This window comes from Momordica charantia (genome assembly GCF_013281855.1).
Source record: "Momordica charantia cultivar OHB3-1 chromosome 1 unlocalized genomic scaffold, Mcharantia_2.0 BLBB01000001.1, whole genome shotgun sequence".
NCBI lineage: Eukaryota > Viridiplantae > Streptophyta > Magnoliopsida > Cucurbitales > Cucurbitaceae > Momordica > Momordica charantia.
In genome coordinates, this window is record NW_028275157.1 from 15,971,837 (window position 1) to 15,987,378 (window position 15,542).

General features: G+C 32.3%; 1 protein-coding gene across 2 annotated transcripts; it reads right to left on the minus strand.

The window, feature by feature from the left end:
* Positions 1–328: 328 nt before the first annotated feature.
* Positions 329–8,800, minus strand: LOC111013598 (pyruvate kinase 1, cytosolic). 2 transcript variants are annotated; one of them, XR_002601725.2, is made up of 17 exons: positions 8,553–8,800; positions 8,232–8,328; positions 7,987–8,084; positions 7,328–7,483; positions 6,312–6,389; positions 5,818–5,949; positions 5,636–5,716; positions 5,478–5,549; positions 5,280–5,369; positions 4,382–4,526; positions 3,573–3,661; positions 2,457–2,552; positions 2,267–2,334; positions 2,043–2,142; positions 1,331–1,390; positions 612–839; positions 329–442 (listed from the first exon to the last, which is right to left on the minus strand). XR_002601725.2 is itself a non-coding variant. In XM_022288065.2 (16 exons), exons 1-16 carry the CDS (start codon positions 8,619–8,621, stop codon positions 687–689), a joined length of 1,584 nt encoding a protein of 527 aa, XP_022143757.1. In that variant the 5' UTR covers positions 8,622–8,800; the 3' UTR covers positions 461–686. The 2 variants fall into 2 exon arrangements, 1 of the variants encoding a protein (XP_022143757.1); XM_022288065.2 differs by lacking the exon at positions 329–442 and having other exon boundaries at positions 461–839.
* Positions 8,801–15,542: the final 6,742 nt, after the last annotated feature.

Consider the following 15,542-nt stretch of genomic DNA (forward strand, 5'->3'; position numbering starts at 1 on the left):
TGGTAATAAAGTACTAAATAAATCGCTTGGACGATCTAAACCATTAAACTTATACATCACATTTACTTAAGCTCGACAAATTCATGATTCAACCTCGATCCATGAGAAAGTTTAAAGAAAGTCTAGGAAAGATTATTCTTTTGTAAAAGAATAGTACATAAAAACATCAGGACAAAAGACACTGTCCTAGCTTAAGGACTCGATAAATGAACAAATGGAAACGAAAGATGATTAAGATTTCCAAACAGTGCTATCAATATATTGAAAGATGATAAGAATTCAATGCTCAGATCTTCTACTGTTCTAAAGTATGATTTAGATAGAGATCTACAAAAAAATGCATTGGAGTTTGAATTGTAAAAAACACTGTAAGCAAAACCAGTGGAGACTCACCTCCAACTCCAACTCCAATTCTCATGATCAAATATCGCAATCACAACTCCTATATAGGTCAAATAACTAAATGAAAATTATGACTTTAATAACTTCAATAAATTAAGATTTACCATGGACACCATGGCTTCTAAATTTGGGAAAGTCTAATTTTTTTTGAGTCATTTTACATTCTCATTTATCAGATCACCTCAATCTTCAAAACCAAGTAATTATACCTCATGGTGGTGACGCACCAGGAACAACGGTCACTTCAAAAATTAGCGGGAAAAAAATTATCTCGAAAAGCTGTTTCAATCTTCAAGCTCAATAATCTTGACCACAGATGCATCCCCAACCTTTTGACAAACGACAACTCGGTCATGTGACTTGATAACTCCAGATGCTTTGCCATGATCAAGAGCAACCTTTAGAACTGACTCATTTGTTGCGCTAGTAGACTCCGCCTGTAAAGCCATAAATGCAATTGGAAAGCATAAGTCAAATAATTTGATAAATTGGGATTTTATTTTGAAAAGAATGGAAAAGTCCGACAATCATAATACTATTGTCTTTTCTGACTTTTAATGCAGACTGGCGTGCCAGAAGTACATTATTAATATGCATACAGACGTACAAGTTCATAAACTTAAAAATGATATAGTTAACACACCAGGTTCACCCCATGAATGTTTTCATTTGAGTCAAAAAGGAAAGCGAAGCGCTCAGGCAATCAATACAAGCTACATTACTAAATTCAGAGAACCCAATAAAGGTTTCGTAGACCAATTAATTTTATTCAAAAACAAAAACAGGCATTGAACAACAACCGTACCCTTGTGAATAATTTTTAAGTTCAAATATTACCAGCCTGACCTCATAAAAGGAGGACTACTGAGCAAATGGACATGATTCACTCTTCATAAACCATATAGACAAATTGGAAAATGGAACTTACAGGATGTCGTGGATCAGCAAGCATGGGGAAGAGGCCTCTTACTATCAATGACTGCCTAGCCTGAAATAGATCAAGACCGAATATCGCATTATCAAAGAAAGAAACTAGCAATATAAGTGGACAAAAAAAGAAGATAAAACATTCGTGGTTTTGGGAAATGTTTGACAGTGGATATAGTGAAGGATGATATTGATAGTCTCAATCGATCTTTTCTAGGATTCCTTATCACGCCACACACAGAGATCATACGAGTACATAAACTCTTATCGCACAATAATACTTACCTTAAAAGAGTAGAAAATTATACAACTAGCGTGATGAACTATTGATGCACTAACTATCCAAGACATGAATGCAGGGAATGCATGGCCGTACAATATATTGTCCTTGAACATGAAATTTGTTGAGACGAATTTGAGACTATATAACAATTCTAATCCATATTCAACAAGTTCGAAATTCTGTCTACATATTCCTTTGTAGCAATCTGATCATTTTTTTGGAAAGGCAAAAAAAAGAAAGCACAGTAGCAAGACAACATCAAACAATCACCGGTTTGTAGCTAGAATTGAGACAAAATGCAAAAAAAGGCTGCCTCAATAAATCGTCGTCCCAAGTGATGGAAATTTTGATTTGTCAAAATATTCATGTATGAAACACTTACCAAGACAACAAGAATAAAGAAAATTGCTAAAAATGATATATGACAAACCTCAAATGCTCCAGTAAAGCTCCACCTTAACTGATTTGTCTTCAGCCTAGGAATGACAACAGATATAACTGGCATTGTGGGCCTATATTTAGCAATTAGTCTGCATATTTGAACAGCAAGTTTAGAACTCTATAAAATAAATAACTGCAAAAATTTTAAGAGGACTTCAGCTAAGTAGAAGAAGCTTGCTTGGAGATCAAAATTGGACTCCTAAACCGTAATACCTTGCAGCTCTTCCAGATGAAGTAAAGCAAATAATAACTGACGCCTTCACCTTAATGGCAGCCCTAACCTGAAAACAAATCAAACCCATTGCATATAATAACCACAGTAGAACCATAACAATTATAAAAAAGCTTAATACTGAAATCATTGAAAATAATATATACAGTAACCAGAATAAGGAGTCAGTACCGCTGAAGAAGCAATGGATTCCAAGTGTGTCATAGGTTCACCAACAAATTTGACAGTCTTCTTGAAATACAAATCTTGATTGAACACCTTCTCAGACTGCATTCATTAGGAAACGAGAGCACCCAGGGGGTAAAAGATATAAACACTTCAGAATAAAAACAAATCGAGATTATATAGACAAAGATAAATCCGCAAGTCCTTCAAATTTATAACAGTGACTCATTGTAAGTGTACAATCTCATATTAACCATTAGTCCCAGCAGATAACAATCGAGTGAGACATGCTTCTCCCTTTTAAATATTTAAAATAAAGATTGAATTGCAGGGAATAGGCATCCAAAACAAAAATGCTAAAGCTGAAGAGAACAAATACCATCATTATCAAGATCTACAGTTATGATGAACATTTTACAAAAATGATAGAAGATGATAGTTAAAAAATCTCATGATATGGCAAAAAAAACACACAAATAATAAGTTCAACTATTGGGAAAAACAAGTCCCATTTCTTCACTTGGAAATAAACAAATCTATAACTAAAGTAGTCTTTGAAGCATGGTATATATTTGACACCACACAAAACAGCAAGTTAATAATGTGAGAGGTTGAGTAAATGAGAAATAAGAATAACAATTGAATTAGTACGAGGCTCGAGTTTATCAAAGATCCTTAACCAGTAAGATATTAATGTGACGAAAAACTCGCTCTAAAAAGAAAAGAATAATTTTGAATATTGCAGCACACAATTATTTCATTATAACTACCAATCAATGTTAGAACTAGTGTCATCAAATGATTCAAACTAATTTAACACATGCTTGTTCTTAATGCTTCAAGAAGGACAAAGCTTTTCAAGAAAGCATGGGTTAAGACATCTCTCTCTTTTTTTCTTTAATTATTCTTCTTTTTTCTTGTCAAGAAACAAGTTCCATTTATCAAATGAAATGACAAGCCGAAAGGAGTTGCAAGACAACTCTTCATTTGGTACATTTTAGAAAGCGAATAACTCGAAAAGAAATCACTTAAAATTTTGGGGAGCTCAAAGCTTGAGTTCACAAAATTAGTTCATCATTACATGCAGCCATATATGCACATAGATGCACAGAAAGTATTTACCTCAGCACAAATCCTACCAACCGTAGAAATAGTTTCTACTGGATAAATTCCACGCAAAGTCTCAGCCCCCAGAAGAATCGCATCACTTCCTGTATCCATAAGAATAGTTTTAACCAAAGCAAATGTGAATTGTAAAATAACCAAGGAGCTAAATGCCAATGTCATTCAATTTTAATGAAAAGGTTGATGTCAACAGATATTCCAAAAAAATCACAAAGATCATAAAAACTCTTAGAACTGTTTGAATTAATAAATAAGATTGACACCGCTTAAATAGGTTATAAATAATATTTATTAGTATATATATTCCAACTGTAGCATTTGAGCAACATTTCTGATATTTCTTGACATTTCATCAACATTTCCACAATATTTAGGGGAAATAAAAAATGCCATCTCCTATTGATATCAAACCCATTGCTTTAAGAAAATGTTGACAAGTAAATGGAAATTATTAATTATATGCCAAATAATAAACCATCCTTGGTAGCTCATGGGTCCAAAGGGACTAGGGTTAACCAAGAGGGAATGGGTTCAAACCCATGATGGTCACCTACCTTAGGTATTAGTAACTTCTATGTGTTTCCCGACACCAAATGTCGTAGGGACGGTTGTCTAATAAATAAAATTAGTGATAAAATAATATAAAGAAAGAAAGAAAGGGAGTGAAAGTAATGGAGGACCAAATTTCAAAGAGTACATCTGTATCTTAATCATCAGTCATTACAGTGATCCAACTACTTCAGAAAAAGTCTACACATCATCAGTCTTTAACACAATATAGTTTTCATAATTATTGCATGACTTACCATCCAGGACTGCATTTGCAACATCAGTAGCTTCAGCACGAGTAGGTCTTAAATTGTTGGTCATACTGTCCACTACACGAGTCACCACAGCAGGCTTTCCAGCCATGTTACACTTGTAAAGGGCAGCTTTCTGAAACAAAAACACCTGCAACATATGAAGAAGTGATCAGCACGAAGCTAACTTGAGGCTTAGAACCTAATGGTCACAGTAAGAAAATTTAAGTTATTTCGAACCACAACTCTCATGAAGAGAATGTTGTAATACACTCAACAACATGAATTCGGAGTTTCAAAAGATGGCCATGACTTAATGGCAATGCTATTGTTAATTGTTCCGTGAGTTTCCATGTACACACTTGGACAGTGGACATGATAGACATGCAGAACTAGACACATCTTTTTCTATTCTTATTAGTAAATACCTCTTGACACTTGACAGAAATGTGAACATGTAAATAATATCCAAAATTACTTTTTCCATTGCGTAGAAGTGATTTTGGGCAATTACATAGGACGTGATTAAGGTTCAAGTTCCATGTACACACTGGTTTCTCATTGGACAAGTGAATTAAAGACTTAAAGTTTTTCTCACTAGTTCTATAGAGTTTAATTTAAGACCCAGTGAAAATCCTCTGGGATAATAGAGCTATCAGTACAGCATCATTTCCCCGCTGTCCACTCATGTAAGAAAAGTAAATAGTTCCAATTATCTTTGCAATCAACCAAGTATCAAGGTGGAGAAGAAAGCGGATATTCTCAAGTCTCCAACATAAGCAACAATTCTAAAATGCAAGTGACATGATAACACCAAAAAATTATACATAGATAATTGGCAGTGGGGAATAGTCTTTGATGCCACACAAGACTGAGCTTCAAGATTGTACTGAAAGAAACTAACCTTCTCAGGCGGGAGATCGATCCCCAAATTCCCACGGGATAGAATAATACCATCTGCTTCTCGTAGGATCTCATCAAAATGGGTTAATCCCTAAAAATAGGATCACAGACATATGCAAATGTTTAAATCAGCATTATAGTAATTCTAACTTCAGCGCCCCCCACCCTGACCAAAAAAAAGGAGCTAAAAATGACTAACCTCAACGGTTTCAATTTTGGCAAAGATTTGTGTTTGGCTAAGGTCACCTAACTTAGAAAGGAATTCACGAGCCTGCATAGCCAGATAAAAGCCATCTATTTGACTTAAATAACCCAAAAAGAGAGGTAAGAGAGAGGACTCAAAATAAAGAAATATACTTGTCGGACATCCTCTGCATGTCTAGTATATGATAATGAGAGGAAATCAATTTTGTTTTGTACTCCCCAACTAGATATAATCTGAAATTAACAGAACAATACACTGTGTTAAGTACCATTAAATGGAAATCAATAAAGTCTCAAGGAAAAAAAACAAGTCGTAAATTAGAAAGCTCGCTCACCTCCTTATCATTATCAGAAAGTGTAGGAAGATTAATATGAATTTGAGAGCCATGCAAAGTGAACAGCGATCCAGCTAATGTGGCAGAGTTCTTAATTACACAAACAACATCATCACCTTTGACTTCGGAAACCTGATCAGCAAAGCACAAAGTCAAGCACATATCCATTTTCTCAACATGACATTCAAAATAAGTCTGCAATAAACATTATTATGAAGCCAAAGCGAGCATAGCTTAGCATATATCTCCAACCAAGAGGTTGTGAGTTCGATCCCCCACCCCCAACATGTTGTACTCAAAAAAAAAAAAAACATTATTATGAAGTAATGTGGTAAACTATATTTTCCTGATTAAAGATCGTCCAAGCAAGAAGTGCAAATTCAAATCACATGCACATGAAATGCAGCCGCGTAGAACCGTAGTATTTACGTAGAACCATGCAACTAAACAAGGAGGGAAAGAATTGGTAACAGATACTAGAAATATTTCCTTACCTCTAGCCAGACAGAAGTTGTTTCACTTCCAGTGAAAAGGTATTGACCCACGAAAATAGTATCTCCTTTCTTCACAACCTACAGAAAACAAAGTATTACCTTGTGATAAAGCTCACCAAATCGTGTCAACAAAAAAAATAATGGAATGGTCAAATAGCTCAAAATCTTGGTGCAGTGCTACATGCGTCTACAACTCAATAATGGAAACTAATACCAACGTTAGTTCAATGGTTAAAGGAGTGTCAAACCATTCATAATACTTATTCAATTTCAGACATGCTAGAAAAATCAGTGTTGAAAGAGTCATGTTTGATTTAAATTAGATAAATTTATGTAATTGTAACGATATATTTTTTGAGATTTTTCCATGAACTCTATTAGGCTTTTTCTAAGACATTAAACAAAGCACAATGAATTTTTCTTTTCTTTCTTATAAATGTCAACACTAGTCACTTTATTACTCGAACAGTTCTAGTGTTTTTTTCACTACTCAAATTAAATAAATGTATCACCATTCATAATCAGGCCTTTGTTGTTTTAATCAAAATTTATACAAGAGACCTTTATTTAAATAATCAAGGGTGTACAGCCATAATGAAAATAATATGAAAGTATAATATTTAGAACCAAGAATTCATCCACGAAAAAGAAAAAATTATTAGAATAGAGAAACCCATAAACATAAATATTCAAGGTGGTAGGCCTAGAACTAATGACTTCAAAGGCTTCTATAAAGTTCACTACTAGATAGATCAACCCATGGTGGTTTTAATAGGACCTAATCAAAAGCCCAAATAAATATTGTTAACATTGCTACAGGATATCATGAAAACACGAAGATTTGTTGGTGAAAGTCTATTATCAGTAAGGCATCACAATGAAATAAAAAAAGCCAAAAAGTGCAAACTTCCAACAGCCAGCCCAACTGATATGCCAAACTAAACAAAATCAAACTCATTATTACTTTGTAAAGAAGAAAGTCTTCATGAAAATAACACTAGTATGAAGAATGGAACCTTTGAAAGTCCATTATAGTTAATAGGCAAGAGCTCTGAAGTCGCCTCAAGTTCTTGATTGGGTGTAAGGATAACTATGGCATCTTCCTGAAGTGAAATGGACTTCTCAGTTTTATTTATTACTTGCAACTCGGGGCCCACAGTGTCCAGCATAACCTGGAATTAGCAGAAGGCATCGCATCAGTTCTTTTCCTTCATCCCACATAAAAGTACCCACTTGGCACGTATAACATTCAGCATTTAATAGGAGAGGCAGGAATAATGTTTCATTAGCAGAATTTATTATAAGATCTGACTGCACAAGTACCTCCTTTTCAAAACAGAGCCTCGTCATACCACAGAAGTACTATTAAACAATGTCAAAGGAAAAAAAAAAAAAAACTTCTAGTTCCAGTAACAGAACAGGAAATATAATATAGCAACCCAATAAAAAACTTCATACACTTCCATCTAAATGACTGTCGACGAGAATAGGCGGACAAACACACACATTTTTGCTCCACTTAACCAAACAAGTAATTGAGCAATAAAACAATACAAAATATTTTTCCAAATAAAACAAGGGTAGCGGCCTTTCAATGGTGTGTTTCCCATTCAACAGAGTCAACATATATTGTGAACTTCAAGAGACAATCAAGATGCCCATAACTACAACATACAGCGCAAAGCTTCTTAGTGATCTTCACGGCCGCCTTCAGATTCTCCAAAGTCTCCTGATGATAGTCCGGGTCACCCCATGAAAAGTCGAAACGAGCAACTAACACCAAAAATATGAAAGCTATTAGTAACACAAACTAGTGGTTCCTCCAATCCAATGAATTACCAGCAAAACATTCGGGGACCCGGATATAATACCGTGGAAATAGACAGATTCGAAACAAGAAACCAGCAAGAATAAGTTTACCTGACATTCCAGCCTTCAGACAACCAGAAATTATCTCAACAGATCGAGACCTCGGACCAAGAGTCCCAACGATCTTCGTCATAGCAGGAAAGAAACTCTGAGAAACAATCAACAAACAAATCATCAAACCAAAGAAAATAGATAACTAACAACGATGCTTCACAAGTGCAAAAAGGAGAGGAAAAAAATCACAATCGAGAACGAAACACTGCACGCATTCAGAATCAAATAAAAATACTTCATAGATCCATAACGAATCAAGTAAACGACACACTGACGAAAAGAAAACATCAGAAACGCTGAAAATAAGACGGAACTTACAGCCTTGGATGGCTCGAGGATGGAGGCCATGCGAATGGGCTCCTCGAGAAGCAAGTGATTGGAATGCATCTTGGATTGGTGTAATCGGCGGTAGGAATCGGAGGAAGATGAAGAAAGCAAATAAATGAATCAGAAATCAAAGGAGGATCCTGGAAATTGGAAAATGGGTTCCGCTTCAGACACTTTGAATCTGTGACTCCGGGAGCGGAATGTGAGAAAACCTGGTTCTTCGCTTCGACCAGAACTGAAACCAGAAACAACAGTATTTCTATTTCGCCCTCGCGGCAAATCTCGCGACTTCTCGCCCCCACTGTTTATCTATTTTACCAATCTCGCGATAAATTCGTTTTTTTAAACATTTGTTGATATCGCTTTTCTCTGTATAAATAATGCCCTATTCCACCCTATTTTTTGTTAGGTCAAGGTGCATCATGTGTTGGGCTAGAGGGTAAAAATGTCAATCCGTTGATTTTATTGCCTTTTATCAAAATAAATAAATAGATATTACCACGACGACCAAAATATTTATATTTTAATTAATATTTTTTTAAAAAGTAAGAAAAAATGTTGTTTTTTATCTGAGATGGCAAAAAAAATCCGCGAGTATCCGATCCGATCGGGTCGGGGAATCTCCAGTTTGACCGGTGACAGGGTCAAACCAGGGATCCTAATCGAGGTCCCTGGTGAGAATGGAGAGGTCCCCGCCCGGAGACAGGGATGGGGATGGAAAAAAAATTAGACGGGGATGGGGATGACCTGCCCGATCCCACCTCGCTCCGTTGTCATCCCTATCAACATGTGGAGGTGGGATTCGAACTTAATTGTCTTAAAGCTCAGGTTTCAGCGAATTTATTTAATTGTTTTATGTATCTTTCATCTTTTATAAGTATTACTTTTTAACATTTATACTCACATTATTTTCTCTTTTTTTTACCATTTTTATATGTTATTGTTATCTATTTGGTATATATCAAAGGATAATCAATTTATAGATTCAGGTTTGAGGTTTTTTTTCTTTTACCTCAAGTCTTTCTTGGTAAATTCATAACTCGAATGACTTCAAGTTGATTGAGTAAGTTTTTTATTTCGTTAAAAAAATGTCTATTATAAAATGTAAAATATATAATTCTCAAACAAAGCTAATTTTAGTATAATTTTTTTTAGTACGACATGTGGGTGTGGGGATCGAACTCACGACCTCTTGGTTGGAGATATATGTCAATTATTGCTGAGTCATGCTACCTAATTTGAGTATAATTAGGTGGTGTACTTCTATAAAAAAAAATAGTTATAATACGTACCTTCCCTATGGTTGAAAGTTCAATATTTACTTCAATATCTTTTAACTTCAAAAAAATATCAAACAGAAAAGAAAGTACGGTTATAAATATGGTAAAAATATAACACATCAATTTCTACCTCTCCTCTTATAAATAAAATTGGCTAAATTTTATGGAATCACTTATGAGAGGAAAAAAGAAAAACATATAAACTTATTTAAAAGAATCATAAAGATGAAACAAAAATATTATCAAATAAAAACTTATTCCGAAATATAATGAATTAGAGTTCAAATTATAATTCGATAATTGAAGTTTCACACTTAGTTTCATTTTGTTATCATTTGAAATAAGATATTTGGTCTTCAAATTTTGTATAAAAGTTTTTTTTAGTTCTCATTATTGGACCACTTCAATTGTTTTAAATTATCTCTCAATAACCTAAGCCTTAAACTTCATACTTACAAAAAAAAAACGTTTAAAACGACATCTATATTTATCACGTGACACAATTGGATCAATATGGATGAACTCATTTTTACTTATCAATGGTTAACTTTAGATATTTAAACTCTAACGTACACACTCTTGTCTCGCGCTAACCACCACAACTCAGTATATCTGATAGTTTTGCCTCTCACATACAATATGATGTTCTCAACTAAGTTAGAGGATTATGGTTAGTATTAGCCGCCACATAAAACTCTTATCAAATCACAACTAACAACAACTCTTCTCGAGTCACGACTCTGCTTCCAAAAGTTCTAACTCATGTGAATTAAAGAATTGTCGTCAATCTTAGCCACGGTATAGAAAACTCTTCTTTTAAGTCATAACTCTATCTCTGAAGATCCTAAAAAGTTTTTCTGCCCTAGATAATCTAATCTATGAATCAAAGTCACAAAAAAAAATTAAAATTTCACATTTAAATACAGTACAAGAACTTAATCAGAAGTACTTTAAAAAATAGATTTTCATCATAAAAGCAAATTGGCCTGCCAAAGCTGGTGAAGAGTCAGAAAACACAGCTTCTGCCCCATAGGTTAAACTTTAAAGGCTCTTTCCATTCCAGCTGAGCCCATGGTAAAATGGCTTCCAATGGTTTATTCGCAGATTCCAATACCATTTCAAAACATTACCCACTGTATTTTTTTATACTAAATCATTGGATGGGGAAATTTTATAAAATTTTGTTTTAAATTCTTAAAAATTGTCTTTATCAATACTTTTTAAACAACTCAGTGCGTGGCGTTATCAACCACCTATCATTTTCTCCATCTTCCACGCCAAATCAACAAAATTATTTTGTGGGTATAATTTGTCATTCCTTGTAGTTTGACGTTGGAGTTCAAATGCACTGTAAAAGAGACTATTATGCTTCCATAAAATCAGTCTAATAGTACCAGGTAATCGGAACTAATTAAAAATTCATGAAGATACCTATTATCGTCTTAAATATAAATGGTTCGATCTTTACCCAACAAAATTCAACTTAAAAATACGAAATAACAAATAAATCTAATTAAAAGTTTATTCAATTAACTAAGACATTAATAACACATGTAGAATTTCAAATAAAATAACCATGCATAGGATTATCCAAAAAAAAAAAAAAAAATCAACAAATCAAGACACATAAATTGAAAAATTAGGTCATTGCCAAGTAAAAAAATGTCAATATGATAACTTGCAGAAGTTAATTAAATTATATAAATCAACTTAAAACTTCTAAAATTACAAAATAAAATTGAAACTGCAACTAAGTCATTCAGAATTTTATTTAGTACCCTAATAAAAAAATATAAATAAAAAGTCATTCAAAATTTAACCCATTTAAAAATAAAAATGGAAATAAAACAAACAAGAAAAAAGTAAAAAATTATCGCGAAAATATCGAGTTATTCCTTATTCGGCACCGTACGTTGACAGTGAGAATTTGCCGTATTTGTAAAAATTAAAAAAATTCATAGGAGTGACGCCGCCGTGGAAAACGTGCGTGCCACGGAAGCGTTCAAAGGAGCATGAAGTGATTATGGCGTCCAAATGCCGCACAAATCAGCCAACTCAGAGACATTAATTTCCCTTTTTATTTTTTTTACTCATTAAAGGCAAATTGCTGGATTTTATTTATTATCAATTATTTTTTTCTGATAAAGTAAATTGCTGGATTTTATTTATTCGTAGAAAATACCAAATTCAAATTTACAAAACTCACATTCAATCTTTTCTGCATGAAATATATGTGACATTTATATTAATATTTCTGTACATCAATAGATTCGATCGACATAAAGAATAAATCGTCATTTTTATAATATTACAAAAAATCAACAAAACATGAAAAATATCAATAAATTGTCACTAATATAAACATAATATTAATATTAATCATTTTAACGTATTTAAAAATTTTGAAATGCTTATTTGTTAATTTAAATATTTTTATAAATTTTTTTTATAACTTTTCCAAAAATATCCATCGACATTTCATCGATATTTTCATAAAATTGATATATCAACATTTTCATTGACATCGACAATTAAAATCTTGATCATTATTTTGTAGAGTTTTAAAAGAAAACAAAAAGAAATGTAATTATAATTCGATTGAAATATCATTAAAATATTGAAAGCAAAAAGATCATGACTATTTAAAAAAACTTTTGGTGAAGTTTGTCTTTAGTTCACTCGCTGCAATTGGAGTACGACATGTGTAGACACCGTATTTGGTCCGGCTTTATTTTAGTTTTAGTTTTAATTATTTAATTTTATTTTATTAAATACTATAGGATTACTTTATTATTGGTTATAAGCTAAAGTTTAAATTAAATTAAAAAAAATAAATTTTGTTTTAAAGAATTTGATTTAATATTAAAATAAAAGAAATAAAAAGATTTGATTTTATTTATATAATTTTGTTTTAAATAAATTTAGATTGTGTTTTGGTTAAAAATAAACATTTTGTTTTTTCTCCCGTTTTTCGTTCGGTGACCGAACGTTTTCCCTTCCTTTTTTATTTAAAGGACACACAACACACAGGGGAGAAAAAACAGAGAGCACACACAAGAATGATTTGTGTAAAGAAATTTTTTTTTTTTTATTTTTTCCCTTAGTCTCTGAAAGCGGTTCAATAGAACCAACACACAACATGACTCTGGTGCACACCTCACGACCTCCATTGCTGCCTTGAGACCATCCTCCGGTGATTGACCGACGATGACCAAGAGTCCAGCGACCCACTCTAACACGACAAACGACATCCATGGTAAAAATCTTTGCACAGTATACCCCTACATTTCTTTAATAATAAAAAAAGTTTATTTTTAACAAAAAAAATAAAAATTTTCCTTTTAAAGAAAATAAACTTTTTAAAATAAGTTTTGAAAAATAATGTAGATAATTTTTTTTTAAAAGTAAAATAAAATAATTTTTAAATAAAGTAACAAAAAGTTAATTTCATTTAAATAAAAGATTTTGCATTAAAGTTTTGTAAGTTAAAAATAATAATAATAAGAGTTTTATAAACTAAATCTTTTAAAAATAAATTGGATTCTTTGAAATTTCTCAAAAGTTCTTAATTTTGTTTTCTTAATTTTTTATTTATTTTTAGAAAGAGAATTTCTGCTGCAGAGATTTAAAAAATAGAGGATTTAGAGAAAATTGTTTTCTAGGATTTATTTTAATCTTGTAACATTTGTAATTTACAATAAGTTGTTAGGAGAATGAAATCTTTTTTTAAATGATGATTATCATTTTAGAAAAGATCTTAACAATTTGTTTTAAGTAAAATTTAATTTTTTTAATTAGAAATAAAAGATTTTCTTGAAAAAATCTTTTTAATGTCAAAATACATAAAAAATTTTTTTTTTGTTTAAATTTAACAAAATTCGTTTTTTTTAGTTTAAAAATTAAATTAGAACTTTTGTTTTTGTAAAAGAGTACAATGTTTACTTCTTAGGGTATTGACATAGTGGTAAGATGTTTGGTTTTAAATATACAGACCCAAGTTCGAGTTTTTGCATGCCTCTTTTTATTGTTTTTACTAAACAATTATTTTAAATAAAAGATTTCGTTTAGAGTTTTTTCCTTTTTTTTTAAACAAAATTTAAAAATATAAAGTTTGTATTTTCAAAAAGAACATAGATTACATCTTAAAGTGGTGGCACTTTGGTGAGATGTTTAAATGTTAATGCTTAAGTCACAAGCTCAAGTCTCAATGTGCCTTAAAATAAATTTTTTTCGTTATTATTTTTTTTTACTAAATAATTATTTTGAAAACTCCAATGATGGGAATTGGAACCCTCCAATTTACTCGAAGTGCTTAATTTTTCTAATAGTCTTCGTGTCACTCATACATATTAATTCATATCTTATAACAAGGTGTGAATTAATATAACATGAGACATTTCGATCAAAACAAAACTATTTTTTTTTCTTGGACCAAATAAAATAATAGGATAATTTATGATAGAATGTGGTACCGTTTTCGAACGGGTGTTGTAGGGTGCTAACACCTTCCCTACGCTCAGTCGACTCCCGAACCAACAATCTGTTTTCGCAGACCTTGTCTTCATTTTTAAGTGACTAATCACACCTCGTAGATGATTGGTGGCGACTCCGAACCCTTATCTCGAAAGAGACCCTTCAGGGGGATTACGTCGGCCGCTCCGCGTCGCGATGACGTTGCGATAGCTTGGCGACTCCACTGGGGACATTTGAGAGTCAAGTCATTTATTTTGTCATTTATTATCCTATTGTCATATGTTTTTGGGTCCATTTTTTTGTTTGTTTTTTTTTCTTCATTTAATTGTATTATTATTTTATTTTGCATCATCATGCATCTCACACACATTCACAAGCCTCCTACCCGGGCTTTACCTTTTAGGATTAGATCAGAGACTCAGTAGTGTGACCTTCGTGGAATTGCGGTTCCCGTGCAGGCGCATGAAATTCTCCACTCAAGTCGACCATACTGCCAAAGCATATGGAAAATTTGAGGGCGATTATCCTTTAGGATGCATTAGTACATAACTTCACACCATACTCATATTGCATTTTATGTGGGTTGTTCCGTCGTTCATGGCATATTGTTTTTAATAAAAAATTAGGGTTGATTTGGAGTTTTAACCATTAGGTTTTAAATGAACCACTTAAAAAAAAAGAATAAAAAATGATTTACCTTATTTCTTCCTAACTATTTGTTTAAGCTTTGGATAGAAGTGTTGCCTTTCAAAGGGGTTATAAATGTCCCTGTTGTAGGCACATAAACACTTTCAAACTTATTTACTCACTTAGGAGTTCAGCTTTATAACCCTAGAGTTTAATTTTATGTACATATTTATGTTTCTCTCTCTTAGGGTGAATTAGAGTCTACCATTACGTTTGCATACATTTGGAATGTATTAATGATTGCATGAAGTATTTATCATATTCTTGGGGCAGTTTGTAGCATATTTAGATAATTTTTTTTCTCCTCCAAAGAAAATAAAATTAAAAAAAAAAACTTATCCTGCTCATGCATCATTCTGCATGTCCATATCATAAATTTAAAAAAATATATTTATCTTTTGTATGCATCATTTTACATGTCTATATCATAAATTAAAATTTATCGTTCTAATGCATCATTCGTATGTCTAAATATATATAGTAAAAAAAAAGGAAGCAATATTTTCGCAGGCATTGTTTCGCATAATTTCCCTAGTTGGTG

Coding starts and splice junctions, on each gene's coding strand:
- LOC111013598 (XM_022288065.2), bottom strand. CDS start 8,621: ATGCATTCCAATCACTTGCTTCTCGAGGAGCCCATTCGCATGGCCTCC. Junction 5,717..5,817: donor TTTCTGATAATGATAAGGAG/GTGAGCGAGCTT, acceptor TGTTAATTTCAG/ATTATATCTAGTTGGGGAGT. Junction 2,143..2,266: donor TCATCTGGAAGAGCTGCAAG/GTATTACGGTTT, acceptor TCAAATATGCAG/ACTAATTGCTAAATATAGGC.